The following is a 17,656-nucleotide window of genomic DNA, read 5'->3' on the forward strand; positions in this document are numbered from 1 at the left end:
TCCATCAGGCCGTCAGCTCTCCTCTCTGCCCCCCCTAGCCTCGCCATGTTGTCGGCTTAAATCTGGTGGCCAGTTTTCTGAGTTTACCGTTGGAAAAAAACTTTTTCTCAGCCTGAGTGACAGCCTAAACAGTGGAAAGATGTCGAGTGTGTCCTACCACATCTCCAACCTGTTGGAGAAAATGACCTCCACTGACAAAGACTTCAGGTAAGAAACAGTGAGCAGCTCTCACAGTGAGATGACACTTTTTTAAAACCCCGACTTGTGTGTGCCATTTTACCACAGAGGAGACAATAGTGCCCTCTATACAGTCTTAATTACTTTTATTTAATCGACACATCATTTATTAGTTTTCTCTACCTGAAAACAAAAAATAGATGTAACAATTTTACCTAACCAAGGTTACGTTTTCATAAAAAACTCCAAATATTATATTAATATTATTGACTAATTTAATCATTATCAAAATATGTTTGTAAATATCTGTGTCGGCTGTGATTTTTTTTAAAGTACTCAATTACAGAAATTGGAAGTAGGGATTTTTTGCTAACATGATAAATTCATGATCTAAATAGTTTTATATTTTGATAAAGTGAGTCGTTGTTGTCCAGGTAGATAGCAGTAGGTTCAAGAATGTTGGAGATTTTTGTTATTTTATTTTGTCTTAAAAATCTTTTAATACATTGCAAAATATCTTTGGAGATGTTTTTAACACTGGAGAACACATATTGGGTTTACTGCCATGTATGACCAAGAAAAGTATATTCTGCAACTGTTTTACATGTTTTGATAACTCTTTGAGTGTTATAAACACATCTATAAGCCAACAACAACACAAGTATAGATTTGAATTACTTAATAATACCAACCTCTACCTCTCTCTTTGTTGTCATTGAATTGATGAGCTAAATATTTATTGGACAAGTAATGTGCACATCTTTACTGAAAGACCACAATTGTAACAGAAGTGTCGAAAAAGCATCTAATTAAAGAATAAATAGACATCTAAACAAATCTAGACACTTAATTCATTATTTGACCCTTTTTTGAGGCAGTAATGAAAAGAAGGATTACTGAAAGGATTCACAGATCAGTTTATTAACTTTGGTCTCTATCTGTGTGTGTGTGTGTGTGTGTGTGTGTGTGTGTGTGTGTGTGTGTGTGCAGGTTCATGGCCACCAATGACCTGATGCTGGAGCTGCAGAAGGACAGCATTAAGCTGGACGAGGACAGCGAGAGAAGAGTTGTGACCATGCTGCTCAAACTGCTGGAAGACAAGAATGGGGAGGTGCAGAACCTGGCTGTGAAATGGTAAAAATCTCACTCGTACGCACAGTGTGAACCGGTGCCAGAAGTCAGTGTCCTGGTGTGTTTTCTTTCCTTAACTCCACAGTCTGGTCAGGGGTCAAAGGTTAGCTTCAACCACGGGCCCTTTAGTTCATGTAAACTGTATTTTATTTATCCAGATTTATTTTTGGATTCCTAGAAAGGTGCTCTTTGTAACTATCCTCTGTGGAAGGGTTAACTAGGTTTAACCACCAGAGGGCTGCATTATCCCCAACCCTTGAGTTATAGACTATTTTAAGTTTTACTGTATCATCTACTCCCATTTACTCGAAAGTCTGTTTCTGGAAACTTTTGTCTTTTGAATAAAGGTAATGGAAAGTGACAGCATTATATCAGAGTTCAGCGGGGAGCCTCCCACTGTTACCAAAGTGCTTGCTCATAGGGGGTCATATGATTGTTGGGTTTTTCTCTGTAAGTATTATTGTAGGGTCTACCTTACACTATAAAGCACCTTGAGGTGACTGTTGTTGTGATTTGGCGCTGTATAAATAAAACAGAATTGACCTGAATTGAATTAAATAAGGATAAGAGTGTTAATATGTCTGTGAAGGTTCTCAGTCATCCAGGTCATCGTAGGCTAAGGAGCTTGGAAAGAAAAGCGTCTGGACTTGTTTAAGTTGCTTGAAGACGTTTCACCTCTCATCCGAGAAGCTTCTTCAGTTCTAAGGTCAAATGGTGGAGAGTCCCAGATTTAAACCCAGTGGGAGTTTCCCCCCAAAGAGGGACAAAGGACCCCCTGACGAGCCTCTACCTAATCACATGAGCCAAGGTGTGAAAGCGGGTGTAGGTCCCAATCAGCCAGGGTTTCGGGTGAGCTCATTCTGAAACCTGGCCCCACCCTATCATGTGATTTCCTGAGGTCAGATGGCCCACTTCCTCCATGTAAAGGTTGGCTACAAAAGGTGACACGGGGGAGCCCATGGCGCAGCCATGTTTTTGTCTGTAGAAACCCTCGTTATATTTGAAATATGTAGTGGTGAGGCAGAGGTCTAACAGTGTGCAAATCTGATCGGGTGTGAAGTTGGTCCTGTCTTCCAAGGAGCTGTCTTCTTGTAGTTGTTTTCTGACAGTCTCCACTGCCTCCGTGGTGGGTATGCAAGTGAAGAGGGAGACTACATCAAAGGACACCATGGTTTCATCTGGGTCCAGGGTAAGTTTCTGGACCTTGTCGGTGAAGTCGGTGGAGTTCTTGATGTGATGTGGGGTGTTCCCCACAAGAGGTGCTAGGACAGTAGCAAGGTGTTTCAAGATGTTGTAAGTGGCTGAGTTTATGCTACTGACAATGGGTCTGAGTGGGACAGCTTCCTTTTGGATCTTAGGAAGTCCGTAAATGCAGGGTATGGCATCCCCTGGGTAAAGGCGGTGATATGTAAGGCGGTCAATGATTTTGTCCCTTTCAAGGTCTTGAAGGCAAGCTATAAGAGTGTTAATGCACTAAAATGAGAGTGGTACCTTCATTTCTGCTGGACTTAAAGTATTGATGGTGTCTGTGTAGCAGGCTGTGTGTTAGATAGCCACCTTTTTGTTTTTGCAAAGTGCTTGGTTAGATACTACAGGTCATATTTCTATCACATAATTATTTAAACAAATAGTGGTTTGAAACAAAATTATGACATTTTTTAACTTGGTGTGTTTGTTTTTAAGCCTGGCGCCTCTGGTGAGCAAAGTGAAGGAGCCCCAGGTGGAGACGATGGTGGACGTGCTGTGTTCAAACATGACGTCGGACAAAGAGCAGCTGAGGGACATTTCCAGCATGGGACTGAAGACCGTGATCGCAGAGCTGCCACTCACATCCTCAGGTGAGCGCTCACTGTCCTCCCACCTGTCTCCTCGTCGTGATGATCAGCTTTTAATGGTGGATTTCCATCTCATGTTAAAGGGGCAACTTCGAGAGTATGAAGAGCATCAATAATACATGGCATAGAAGCAAAGCTTACATTGTAGACAGTCATTCATATTTTACTTTAATAAGTTTGTAATTTTCCTGGGACTGCATGTAAAAGTGTCTGAAATTACCTACACAGCTACAACATGCCATATTTGTGTTTTCACTAAATAATAACCAATAATTGTAAATTGTCACTTTTTCACCATTAATTTTTGCACACTTTCGCTGCCATCTGGGCTTAATTGTCACAATTATTCAGCAACTACAGTCCTTAATGTGAGCTGAAATCAGGATGTCTGATCATTTGAAGGCAGTGAAAGCTCAAAGTTCTTTAAACATCCTTGTTTTGGGTTGGATCCACAGGTTTGACTCTGACAGGCAGCGTGTGTAAGAAGATTACCTCCCAGCTGATTGGTGCCATGGGGAAACACGATGATGTGTCTGTGCAGTTAGAGGCCCTGGACATCCTGTCGGACATGTTGGGAAGGTAAAAACAAGATCTCGGTCCAAACGTGATGACTGTCCCACATTAGAAAAGTACCAGCTCAAACACACACACACACACACACACACACACACACACACACACACACACACACACACACACACACACACGGTACACGTTGCTGAACTTTTAAGCTTTTCACTGTTTGCTTTTTTTCCACAGGCTGAGTGGTGCACTGGTCAGTTTCCACAGCTCTCTGCTCTCCAGCCTGCTGCCTCAGGTGAGAAACACTCAGCCGCTCAAATGTTAACTGTGGTTTTACAGTGTAGTGCTACCATGACAACCCAAAAAATCACTGTCATCTGTTTTTAGACATAATTATTAGTATACTTAAGATAGCAGGATATTTTTCATATTATTATAAGAAACCCGTTTTTATAAGAATCGTGCACATCACTCTCTCATTTCACGTTGCTTTCAGTATATTTACTGTATGCTTTAACAGCTTTATGATGACTTTCATTCATTTTGTTGTACAGTTTATTTGATTGTATTTTTACTCATTTGTCCCTTTATCTGCTCGTTAATGTTTCTTCATTCATTCGTCATTTGGATGCTGCAGTTAACCAGCCCCAGAATGGCGGTCAGGAAGCGCTCCATCTTAGCTCTCGGTCACCTGGTGCCCTGCTGCAGCCCTGCCCTCTTCTCCCAGCTGACAGAACACCTGATGAAAGAGCTGGCCAAGGGTCCGCCCACATCAATGACAAGAACATACATCCAGTGCCTGGCAACCATTAGTCGTCAGGGCGGCCATCGAGTCGGTGAGCTGATGCTGTGTTTATGCCGCCTTCAGTGCTGAATGGGGAAACAAACTAGTAGGACAGTGACCGGTCTTCTGAAAGGTTTCAGATGTTGATAGTCCAGCGCTCCTGTATTCTGACTGTTTTTTATAGAATACATCTTCTTAGTTTCACTAATGTAGCAAATGTTCCACACTCAGACATGTAAATGCCTTTCAGATGATCTAGAATTCAATTTAGCACTGATAGCTAAGATGATGACTTTCCTCCAACTTTCCCTGTAGGGGGAAGTCGGCTCTTGGCCCTTCATCTGGTGCCCTTGCACTGTATGAAGCCCCCACATGGCTGCAGACTCGTGGATCTTTTTAAACTTTGGTTCTTCATGCATTTTTTGTGTCATTTAGTGAAGAAAAACATCTAAAGTGTAGATTCTTTTCCCATTCTTTGTGGTTTGTAGGTGAACATTTAGAGAAGTTGATCCCAATGGTGGTAAAGTTCACCGGAGTAGAAGATGATGAGCTGAGAGAGTATTGTTTCCAGGCCTTTGAAGCTTTTATACGCAGGTACAAACAAAGTCATGTTTCCATCACTTTAGGGGACAATATTTTCACGCTGATTTCCCACAGAGTTACACTGACTATAACCAGAAGCTCTACAGACCTAACCCTGTTCTAATTGTTACCTTGAAGCAAGTCTTTATATACATTCACTATAGCAGTGTTTCCCAAACTTTTTTTGCTAAGCCCCCCTTTGCTTTACAAGAAAAATGCCCCCCCCTTCTCATGCACACGCACAAACACATCCTCCAACCACACACGCCCATATTTTGCTCCCTTTCACACCTCAAACATTTAGTAAACAATTAAGGAAATACAAGTAAACTGCAATAAATTACAGGTAGTAATAAAATAAGCTACTAACTCTTTTACACTACATCCACACCTACACGGGTATTTTTGAACACGCAGCTGTTTCGTCCACACGTAAACGGCGTTTGGAATCACCTAAAACGGAGATTTTTTAAAACTCCTTTTTTGCGTTTACGTGTGGACGAGGAATACAGACTTCGTCACGCAATGTCAAAGGTATGAGCCTTTTTTCACGTCACGCTGTGCGCCACGTTATTGTTTACATGAGATGAATTGCAGAATGGCAGATAGAGACAAAATACTGTTAATCTGACTGTCTGCACTTTTTACACACTTACATACACACACGCAGTTACTGTCTCTCTATTTAGAAAGGCAGAGGCGTCACCGTGTGATTATTTTACGTGTAGTTGTTTTTTTTTTTCATGTGTAATAATATTCAACATTGCTATCAATACATTTTTCAAAAAATGCCTCTCTGTGCAAAATGGATTTAAAAGCATTAACAGCTGTGGGATACTGTTAGTCCGTGATTTGAACAGCCCAGCGCTGCTCCCGACGCAGGGAAAACCAACCCTGCAGGGAGACCTACCTCAGCACTTGTGCAGGTGAAGCCAAAGAGCAGATATGCTTCACCATATTTTCAAGTCTTTGGCTTAGAATGAAGTTGGTTTGGAAACATATTCAGCGATGCTTCATCTCCTGCTTTGCGTTTGTGGAGGCGCCCCGTGCTAGCAGTGTCCAAGCGTTTTGTTTTTTTCCCCCCCTTTTCATACGCCCCCCCCTGTAATGGCTCTGCACCCCCCCCCATAGGGGGGCGGGCCCCACACTTTGGTAAGGTCTGCACTATTGGGACCTCTGTTCAGTCCATGTTGTAAACAGGTCATTGTCCCCTCAGCATGACCCACAGGCGTACATACCCACACTCCGTGTCCTTACTGTGGCTCTTTCTGTTACTTCCTGATTGGCAGGTGTCCAAAGGAGATGTCGCCTCACATTGCCACAGTGACTCAACTTTGTCTTAAGTATATGACCTTTGACCCCAACTACAACTATGATGACAACGAGGAGGAGGATGAAGATAGAATGGACATAGATGATGAGCTTGAGGAAGGTGTGTGAGATCTGTGTGTCTGTGAATAGAAATTTAGCAGAAAAACTATTAACAGGAAGCAAATAACAGGAACATACAGAATATGATGGTAATCAATCATCATGTTTTAGGTGTCTAGTTTTGAATTAATCCAGCAATTACGATCTGTACATCCATGGTTACATTCCAAATGGCCAAATGATAACTGATCATTTGTCCGTTTTCAGTGGCGTGAAAATGTGAACAAATGAGAGCTCAGAGAGAACAACAGTCCTTACCTGCAGCTGACACCACAGCAGGACAACCTTTATTCTTTAATGCTGTTTTCTTGGTTCCCAAATAGGCCTCTATGTTGTTGGTGTTTACATTTTCATATGTATTTTAAAACATAAATATCAGTCTTTAAAGCAGGTCTTTATAACTGACATTGAAGCATGAAATGTTCGTATGAACACAGACTACATTAAAAACACTGAAGTTAAAGACATTTAGGCTGCATATGGATGATTTTTGTACCTGTATTCTTTAAGTGAGTTTATCTGATTTAGAAATAACTTTTCAACAAAAGTGGCTGTTTTTGTTCAGATTGAGTCTGTCGATTCTTAAAACTATTACAAACTTCACACAACAAAATGTGAGATCTTTTGAGTTTTGCTGTCTTCCATCCATCACCTGTATGAAGCAAATCGAGTTTATTCTCGTTTCACGACTTCACTCAGAGTCAGACGACGAGTACAGTGATGACGATGACATGAGCTGGAAGGTGCGGCGCTCTTCCATCAAGTGTCTGGAGGCGTTGATCAGCACGCGTCTGGACCTCCTGCTCTCCTTCTACTCCTCCATCTGCCCCGCTCTGCTGGCACGATTCAAGGAGCGCGAGGAGAACGTCAGGGCCGACGTCTTCACTGCTTTTTCAACGTTGCTGAGACAAACACGGGTGGCATCGAGTCGCCACAGCCTCATCGTGTCTGGTTCAGATCCCGGGGTGAGAAGAGAGGAGGAGCCGGCAGTCGCCTTGCTGAAAAAACAGGTGCTGAGAAGTTTTTGGATGGAGTTTAATTGAGTTTCACAAGTAGAGCTGAAAAGTAGATAAATTTAAATTACATTTTTAAAGGTGTCATTGACTTACCTAAAATTCAAAGATGTTTGGTATTTAAATTTAAAAGGCAGGCTACAGAGTCGAGACTACCTAACAGTCCAGGCAAATCAGCTGATCTTTGCTCATTTCTAGCATCATCTTTTTATTCTTGGACTCCATCAGAGTAGCTCTCTATGATTTACAATTCCAAATGCCTGCATGCTTATCCCATATATGAGCCTAAACAGACCCTTCACTTTCTGTCTGAAAAAACCTGCTTGAGCTTCTTCGCCTTTAAACAAACGTGTCCATATCTAAGATGTTGCAGTCTTCCAGTTCTGCTGAGCGTCTCGTAAATATGAATTGCAGAAATAAATTGTGCGGCGATTTGTGTGTCCAGGTGCCGGCGACTGTAAAGGCCCTCCACAGACAGCTGAAGGAGAAGAGCATCAAATCCCGACAGGGTTGCTTCTGTCTCCTCACTGAGCTGGCTCACACTGTACCGGGAGCCCTGGAAGAGCATATACCTGCCCTGATACCTGGTAGGCACACACCTACACACACACACAACCCCATTCAACTATCTTAGTGAGGTCCTTCAGTGACATAATGCTTTCCCTAGCCCCTTACCCTAACCATTAAAAATGATTGCCTAACCCTAACCCTTACCCTAAACCTAACCATAACCTAATTGTAACCCAGACACTAAAACCACATTTTGAGCCCCAAAAATGCCTTTAAATGCCTTCAAATTTGTGAGGACCGGGTTGCGTGTCCTCACAAATGACTGTTGGTTCTCACAAGTATAGTAGAATGCAGATTTCGGTCCTCACAAAGATAGCTAGACAGGAACACACACACACACATGCATTACAAATTAATTCTTAACCGTCAAACTGGTCAGAAACTTTCACTCTCTTTTCAGCAAAGTCACATAGACTTTAAGGGAGATCTTTAAGATCTTTAAGATCTAAAACTCACACATTTCCTACAACCGGCTGTTCCTAAGTCTCCCAGTAGCTTTTCTCTTTCACTTCAGCTGCTGTATTTTGGCTCCTTACTCCCACTCTTTCTTTCTTTTTTTCTTTCTGTTCCTGTCCCCTCCTTCCTGCAGGCATCGTCTTCTCCCTGACAGACAAATCCACCCTGTCCACCATGAGGATCGATGCGCTCTCCTTCTTCAACGTCCTGCTCCTCTCCCACCCTCCTCAGGCCTTTCAGCCACACATGCAGGTTTCAAAAACTTCTTTTAAGGCTTTGTCTTGAAACCTGTACACTGTCTCTCATAATGACTCGGGGGATCTGCAGCTTTAAAAAGTTGAATCACTAAATTTTTCAACAATAATGAGAATGTAAAGACTAACTTGTGCTGTGACCCCTGCAGGTGCTGCTGCCCCCAGTGATTGCATGCATTGAGGACACGTTCTATAAAATCACCTCAGAGGCTCTGCTGGTCATCCAGCACCTGGTCAAAGTGATGAGACCGCAGGGACAAGCAGGAGGATTTGACCCTAAACCGTTCGTTAAAGAGGTGAAATAGCTCAGGACTGTTTTGCTTTCTGGTCTGAGGCGGTTTAATTTAATTGTGCTCCATAGCATCCTGTCTATTTATCATTTTTCATGTGTTGTGGGAGCAAAGAATTAATGAAAAACGACTGTGAATGGCAGGTTAAATACTGTGATTTGTCTAAGGAAAATGAACAAACATGACTTTGCCGGTGCTTTCCTGCTTGCCTGAATCAAAGTATTTCTACAGAATTATAGATTTTAAAAACATCTGAAACAAACTGTGATCAAAAGGTTCTGTGACTGCTCCCTCTTCATGGTCTCTGACATCGCTGGTTCATACTTTGGCACCAGGAATTTTGTGCTGCTGTGCTGGTGCCTTCACAAGGCTTTCCTGATGTGTGGAACAGGTTCTACCTTTTCTTTATAATTTTAATTTATTTATTTTTCCCAAAGGTGTTTTCTGTAACGATGAAGCGGCTCAAAGCAACAGACATCGACCAGGAAGTAAAAGAACGAGCGATTTCCTGTATGGGTCACATTGTTTGTCACCTTGGTGACCACCTGAGGGCAGAAGTTCAGGCAGTCTTGGCGATCTTTCTGGAGAGATTAAAGAATGAGATCACAAGACTAACAGCAGTTAGGACCATCACCCTCATCGCTGCCTCTCCGTTAAAGGTTTATTATGACTTTCGTTTTGTTTTTTTAATTTAATGAACACATTATTTAATTTGAAAGATTTTAGTAACTTCCTGTCCTTTTCTACAGATCGACATGTCACCCATCCTGCCAGAAGCGCTCTCTGTGCTGGGATCTTTCTTGAGGAAGAATCAGCGGGCGTTGAAGCTCGGGACGCTGGCGTGTCTGACGGCGCTGGTCACTCATCACGCTGCCAGCATTAAACCTGCAGCCCTGGAGCCCGTGCTGAGCGAACTTCCTACTCTGGTGGATGAGAGTGACATGCATGTTTCACAGGTACAGGCACTGAACCGAACATGCACATGAATCAGGTCAAGAATTAAATCTATAGAATAAAATTTTTTTTCATAAATGAATCAACGTGCATGTGCATGACATTTGAACTTAGACAGACAGTGACAGGAAGTTTTACTTTTTGAGATTGCCTTTTAGAAAGCAGTAATGTGCCTATTTTATGTCGTATTATGGTAAAAAATGTGTAATTGCAGATTTTTGGAGGTGGTTCTTTTTGTTCCATCATATAGTTCACACCAAGAAAAACATATACATTTAGGAAGTGGGTTAAGGAATATCAAACATAAAGTTTAGGGCTCAGATTACATGTGTTGGTGGAAAGCGGGGATCTTATTCTGCTCATTTTGATTTTTATTTAGATTTTTTCTCCTTGTTCTCTGTTAGCGTAGCTGCATGACTCAAAAGTTCACAGGCCGCTGAGTCAGCTTTCCTTAAAACAGGATGTTGCCTGCAGACATTGTTGGACACATGAAACATGTTGTGGTTGAATCTACCTGTAGTTTGCCTTTGTTTAGGTGTCCATCACCTTGCTCACCGGTATGGCCAAAGCCTACCCCTCGACTCTGGCTAAGATCAGCTCGTCTGTTCTGCCGGGAGTCTTCAGACTCATCCATTCACCGCTCCTGCAGGGTAGCACTCTGGAAGCAATACTCGAGTACTTGCAAGCACTGGTGCTGTCCAAAACCAGTAATCTGAGCTACAGGTGAGATAGGATGTGGTTGTGAATCTCTTTGGGTCATTTATCCTAATAACACTGGACAGATCAACAGTTTTGGAGTGGGAAAGCTGTTTAGTGCTGAGGATTATTGCTAATGGCTTATTTATAATGTTTTCGTTAAACTATAATGAATTTTAATCACTGATATGAATCAAATGTTTTTAAATAGTTGATGGAAAGCCTCTAATTTAGCCCACATTTTTAAAAGAGCAGCAGTGCATCATTCCAGTGTTTCCCTCAGGCATGTAAACAGTAGTTATCTCATCAAATGCCATGAAAACCTTCCAAAAGCCACAGTTCAAATGTGTTTAAGTGATTAGAAGTCATTATTTTATATTATTAGACAGCAAGAATATGAAACAGCGCATTGAAACACCATCAGATTCCCAGGAGTCCACATTAAATCACATCCCCTGGGTGTAGACGTCAGTGTGAGTGTTATCTCCAAGAAATGAATATTCATGTAATTACCATCTGCAGGGGAACTCCAAAGTTTTTACAGATAAATATCAGTTCAGTATTCGGAGGGAGGAATACTCAGTCTGTTGTGTAATGTCTTCTCTGGCTTTGGAGAAGTTTGTCTGGTCTGAGAAAATAAGCATGAGTCAGTTTGTTCTGTGTTGACTTTGAGATAATTAAACCAAACCAGGAGAATGACACAACCTGATAACATCTTCTATTTAAAGTGGCAGTAAAGCAAGTCTTTCCCCTGAAGGTTTGTCAGATAAGAGTCAGACTCTGCACTCACAAGCTGCTAAAGTCTTGTTTAAAACATGTTAATCATGACCACAAGTGACCTGGTTAGCCTCAACTAACCCAACATTGCATCAGCAAGTCATGTTGATGTTCCTGTACTGCCGATTAACATATGAGCAAGATGTATAGTGTGTCTTCCTCCGACTGTGTGTATATTTCAGTCCATGTGACCTTCATCAGATTAATTATATTCTATCATTTGTGTACATACTGTCCATATACCTGAAAATGCTTTTTGTTCAGGCAAAGCTTGATCTTGGATCCAGACCAGACGAACATTCAGTTGGGGTGAAATGCCTCAATCACTGCAGTACACTTATTTTCGTGTATGATATATTTTTTACAGAATAATATAATAATGGTCAGCGCAAATGCTTGGTTGGATTCTACTCTGACAGGTCTACGTTTTCCGTCTGCACTCTTCCTGTTTGCTCAAGATTTTTTATTTCTATCTGTAATTTTTCTTAAAGATCTTTAATTATATTGTTTGATATGAATCAGAACATTTTTCCCAGCACCTTTGTTAAACTATAACTGGAAGATTTAATCAGATCAGTCCATTTAGTGTTAGCAACATATCAACACAAATACTACACCCGGGATTATAATCCTCTCCTCTCCTCTCAGTCAGTTGCTGAAGTCTCTCATGGAGCCGTTTCACAGATCTCAGTCTTCTGCAGATGGCAGCATCGTCCATAGGCAGTCCTACCACTCAGTCGCTCACTGTGTGGCTGCTCTGTCCTCTGCTTCTCCCAAAGAGACTCCTGGCACTGTGGCCGGCTTCATACAGCAGGTGTGAGAGTCTGGCATTTGTACTCTGCTTTAGCTTCAATGGAGGTTTCCTCTAAGAATGTGACACAAACAGACATGAGATATAAATTTGTTAGACAAATTTCGTGTTTGTTTGTTTTATAAAATTTGATCTGAAACTGTCCTCTTAGAAGCCACCTTTGTTTTCTTTGCTGTTATTACTTTAACACTTACCTCATTGAAATTCTGCCCTCTCCTCTCCTCAGGTGAAGAATCCCGGCTCTCCAGAGGCTGCTCGTGTCCTCGCCCTGTTGTGTCTGGGGGAGGTGGGGAGGAAGGGCAGTCTGGGAGGAAGTAAGGAGGTGCAGGGAGTCATCTTGGAGGCTTTCTCTTCCACCAGTGAAGAGGTAGGACACACTATCCACATCTGAATATTTAAATTTTTCATTCACAATGAATAAATTTATCTTTTAGTTAAAAGAAGAGCTTCTCCAAATCCGATTGTTTATTTTCCACAAAGGAAAACTGATTGTTTCCCCCACATCACAGTTACATTTCCTTGATATTGAAACCTAATTAGTCAAAAAGTCCGTTTTGTTTTTTACCCTTTTACTGCTTTGATATCAGTGCCAGTTGTTTGTTTTACTACTTATTAGGTAAGTGCTTCTTCAGTGTCTGATAGTTGTTTCACAACGGCCAGAAACAGGAGGTGTGAAAACAGAGCTTAAAGAAGATTTAGAGATCTGACAATCAGTAAAAAAGATCCTTCAGAATGAGATGTTGCTTTAGCTCTGTGGAGCAAACTGTGTGGAGAGTAGAGTGGGTTAGTTCAGTCGATGAATTAATGCGACAAAGGTTAAATAAGCTCAGACAGCCGACTGTGTGGACATCTTGTTTGTGATTTCAGGTGAAGACGGCAGCCTCCTGCGCTTTAGGCAGCATGGCCGTCGGCTGCCTGAGCGATTACCTGCCCTTCCTCCTGAAGGAGATCTCAGCCCAGCCACGGAGACAGTACCTGCTCCTTCACTCCCTCAAAGAAGTCATCAGGTGTGTGTTCTGTTGAATGTTTGGCTAAATGTGTGTGTGTGCATTTAATTCACCATAATCTGTTGTTGTTCTCTGAAGCAGGTGATCATTGAAAAGCATCATTTATGAGTTCACTGCAGTTTAAGTGTGAATTTTGCAGTAACAGTTTAATATTTAAGCTGATAAAAATGATAGATTTTGCCAAAAAACTTTGCAAAGCTTTGCAACAAAATTTGCATGACATATGTTGAATAAAATAAGTTTAAAGTTTTCTTAAAGTTTCCTTCCTCCTCTCTCTCTTTGTTCAGTGTCTGTCCAGCCTCCAGTCTCTCGCCCCATGTAGAGTCTGTGTGGGCCTTGCTGTTTCAGAACTGCGAGTGTCAGGAGGAGGGCACCAGGAACCTGGTGGCTGAATGTTTGGGAAAACTCACTTTAGTCAATCCGGCAGCACTTCTGCCTCGACTTAAACAACAACTTAAAACTGGTAGGATGATATTTAAGAACTGTTTTATATTTTTGTTTTTTATGTCAGATGCAACAAATAATGCAGAATTAACATCTTCATGGTCAATCTCTGTTTCTGTACATGGTCTTGACATTTTGTATTAATATGGCTTCAATATGAATGAGAAAAAAATATATACAAAAATCTTTATTTTTGTTACATTGTCTCCACAGGTTCTCCTTTAGCTCGCAGCACCGTGGTAACAGCCATCAAGTTCACTATTGTTGACCACCCGGCACCTATAGATTCACTGCTGAAAGACTGCATAGGTAAATGTTTGCATCCCATGTTACATCATTACTCTTCATCTTTTTACAGTAAAGTGGGAACATTTTTCTAAGATTCAGTTTCATGGTGAAACGTTAATGGCTCACATATGCAGATTTGCAGAGGTAGCCGAGCAATTCTGGTGTTTCCCTTTGGAAAAGGCTGTGTGAAAGCAAGTTCTAAACCTAAAACTTTAATTGCTGACCTGGTCCAACGGGTAGACTGGAACACTTGTAGATGGTGATGGTGCGATGAAGCTCCGTGAATGTGTCGAATCTTTCCGAACAATTGCTCATTTTGAAGTAATGACATCTACTGTTCATTCGATGTACAGCAGCCCAGCTGTGATAATACATGTGGGGTGCCTACCAGCGGATATCAGGTTCTGTATTTTATTTTTGCTATACACACAGACACCTCTAACCAACCATCCTCTCTGAGATTGATTTGAGAAGATGTGTGTCATTATTAGGAGATATCATGTCTAAATGCTCCCTAACTGCGGATATTTTTCACCTTGTTGGCTCCATAATGTTCTTATAATCTCCTTGCAAGCTTGTGATGATCCTCAGAGTCACGCCAGATCCAGTTCACACAGAAAATTAAAATTCCTGCATCTTTTCAACAGCTCGAGGCACATCACGAAGCAGTGATCTCATGTCAGAGAAACAAGCCTCATTTTGTCAATGCTGTCAGATGTAACATCACTCATTGTAGATGTATGCTCTCCCTTTCAATTCCTGAAGAATCACACTGCATTGAAATACAGGCTTGTACCGGTAGTATCATTACACATAGTATAACATGTCTCATAATCAGATTGACTCGCCTTTCAAGCAGAATCAGAATACTTTATTAATCCCTGAGGAAATTATGTGGTTACAGTGTCCCCAAGACAATAAGAACAGCATAGAATAAGTTGTTCCTCAGCCTGCTGTCCCAGCATGCAACGGCATAGAGGATGGCGCTGGCCACTCTGGTAGAGTGTAGTGGTGTTTTTAACCCAGTCCAGCTTATTATCAACGTTTATTCTGAGGTATTTATAGTCCTCCACTTTGTCCTCCTGGATTGAAACAGGTTTCCTGATCCCCATAAAGTCCACAATCAATTCTTTGGTTTTTGTCACGTTGAGCTGCAGAGGATTCTGCACAATTGAGCAGGTAGATGAATAGGGTCCTCTGCTCCGACGCAGGGCTGGTAAGCGAAATGAAGGGGATCCTGATGTGGCCTGACTGTAGCTCATAGCAGGTCAAGGATGAGACTTTCCAAGGGTCTGTAGTCCTGGGGGCCACTGGGACAGATGTCTTCCACAGCACCAGGACTGTCTGCAAACTCAAACTCATCAGGAACAGTTTATACACAGGCCTTGAGAACACGAGGACTCACCCTGTCTGGTCCAGCAGACTTGCCTGAGTGGAGTCTTCTCATTTGTCTCAAACCTGTGTGGCCATTATAGGAACTGCAGTTTTCCCCCTTCTTTGTTGGTAGCATTTTTCAGCCCCACAGATTGATGCTTGGATGTGTTGACAGATAAGTGATACACTGACTACAGATAAGTTCCTCATATGATCCCACTTAAAAACCAAAACAAATGTTCATTTAATCTTAAATATAAACTGAAGTCTAATGCTGACTCAAATATAAAAACCCAGATGAGGCTCTGAAAAATAAAAAGCTGTGATGTCATCTCTGTGTGACAGGTGACTTCCTGAAGACCCTGCAGGATGAGGACATCAATGTGCGACGTATCGCCTTGGTAATGTTTAACTCAGCAGCTCATAACAAACCGTCTCTGATCCGCGGTCTCCTGGGAAGAGTGCTGCCTCACCTCTACAAGGAGACCCAGATCAGGAAGGACCTCATCAGAGAAGTGAGTTAGCTGATTTAGAAGCAGCAGGCGTTTCTGTTCATGCTCTGTGCAGACGTTTTACTGTTTGTGTGCTGCAGGTGGAGATGGGTCCGTTCAAGCACACTGTTGATGATGGGTTGGATGTGCGTAAAGCTGCATTTGAGTGTATGTACAGTCTTCTGGACAGCTGCCTGGAGGGGCTGGACATCCTGCAGTTCCTGGATCATGTAGAGGAAGGACTCAAAGACCACTATGATATCAGAGTGGGTGGAAAAATAGTTAAAGTAAAAATGATCCACCTCTTTACCTTCTGTCCTGTGGAATGATTTCTGGGGTGTTCAGTAGCACCAGCAATCAGAAAATAATGATTTATTTTTGATCATTTTCTCCTTGTTTTTAATATCACTGTGCAGATGTTGACCTTCCTGATGCTGGCCAGACTGGTCTCTCTGTGTCCTGCTGCTGTTCTCCAGAGACTGGACAGGCTGGTGGAACCACTTAAAGCGACCGTCACCACCAAAGTACTCAAACAGACACACAGTCTTAGAAATCAACACTTCATTAAAACATTATGATTCAGAAAATAAAAAAAAACTGCATGGATTGGAGTTGATGGTCTCTTAAACACAACTTACCAGAAATTATTTATAAAAACCGCATCCTTACTCTCTATGAACCTTTTTTTATAGTTTAAAGGTAAAATACACAGAGATCTTTACAAACCTGGAGTTGTAACTTTGAGTTTCCCTCTGCCTTGAAATGAAGTCTCCGTCTCCTTCCTCCACCTGCAGGTGAAGGCCGGTTCTGTGAAGCAGGAGTTTGAAAAGCAGGAGGAGCTGCGGCGCTCGGCCATGCGTGCTGTCGCCGCCCTGCTGGCTGTACCTGAGGTGGAAAGAAGCCCCAGCATGGCCGAATTTGCCAATCAAATCAAAACCAGCACTGACATGGCGTCTATCTACCAGAGCATCAAGGGAGGGGAGGGTGGGGGTATAGGAGCCACAGAGAGCATGGATATGAGCTAGAAACATGCTGGAGATGTTCATGAGAATGTTTTTATCGATGAGCTTTAGGCACAGCACATTAAACTGATCTGTGTTTGTACAGTGTCAGGTTTCATTTTCAGTTATTTTGTTCTTCATATTTTGTTCCTTCCAGCAGGAGTTCGGTTTAAATTAGTTAACATGAATTAAAGTTGTAGCAGCAGCCTCCTGGGTCTTTCAGATTTTCTCATGGATTTGTTCAGGATCTAAAAAAACATACATTTGGTTTTATGCTATATGAAAATGGGACATCACAACACCACAGCAGACATCTGTGTTTCACTCACGAAGGAAATTTGTTCACTGAGTGTGACATGCTTTTCAGTCAGCTGTCTGTGTGAAGTGCAGACTTTTCCCTAGTTTTGTAAGATTTATAAATAAATTGGTATATTAAAGTAAAACTGAGCATGATTACATCCTTTACAGGTTATTCGAGCTGGTTCTTTTAGATGTTTATAAACAAAATTTGTATTTTTCACATAAATAAACAACTGTGACAAATCAAATTTGTATTATGTTTTTATTATATTTATATTATGTTTGTATTTAGAGTTCTGGGGTAACACGTAGCACAAACAACAGAGCGTATAAGGACGTCATACAACTAATGCATTGTTTGCATTTTGCATTGTTATAACATTGTCTGGATTAATGTAATATCAATGGAAAAGTGTAGAAATATATAGAATCTTTTTTTTTTGTATTTTTTACGTTATAGGACAATAA

General features: G+C 41.7%; 1 protein-coding gene across 1 annotated transcript; it reads left to right on the top strand.

The window, feature by feature from the left end:
* The first annotated feature begins 36 nt into the window (after positions 1–36).
* cand2 (cullin-associated and neddylation-dissociated 2 (putative)) lies at positions 37–17,421 on the top strand. Its single transcript, XM_085353600.1, has 24 exons — positions 37–207; positions 1,168–1,311; positions 2,992–3,146; positions 3,599–3,722; positions 3,903–3,960; positions 4,303–4,501; positions 4,938–5,043; positions 6,321–6,463; positions 7,162–7,472; positions 7,921–8,062; positions 8,635–8,753; positions 8,905–9,051; positions 9,483–9,704; positions 9,795–10,001; positions 10,535–10,722; positions 12,121–12,286; positions 12,510–12,650; positions 13,151–13,290; positions 13,578–13,753; positions 13,948–14,043; positions 15,742–15,911; positions 15,989–16,153; positions 16,304–16,411; positions 16,682–17,421. The coding sequence occupies exons 1-24, from the start codon at positions 140–142 to the stop codon at positions 16,910–16,912; spliced, it is 3,726 nt and encodes a 1,241-aa protein (XP_085209726.1). The 5' UTR covers positions 37–139; the 3' UTR covers positions 16,913–17,421.
* The last annotated feature ends 235 nt before the right edge of the window (positions 17,422–17,656 follow it).

The sequence above is a fragment of the Diplotaxodon limnothrissa genome, linkage group LG5 (assembly GCF_057381915.1).
Source record: "Diplotaxodon limnothrissa isolate DT_005_m linkage group LG5, D_limnothrissa_male_GT1.1, whole genome shotgun sequence".
In the NCBI taxonomy this organism is placed as follows: Eukaryota; Metazoa; Chordata; class Actinopteri; order Cichliformes; family Cichlidae; genus Diplotaxodon; species Diplotaxodon limnothrissa.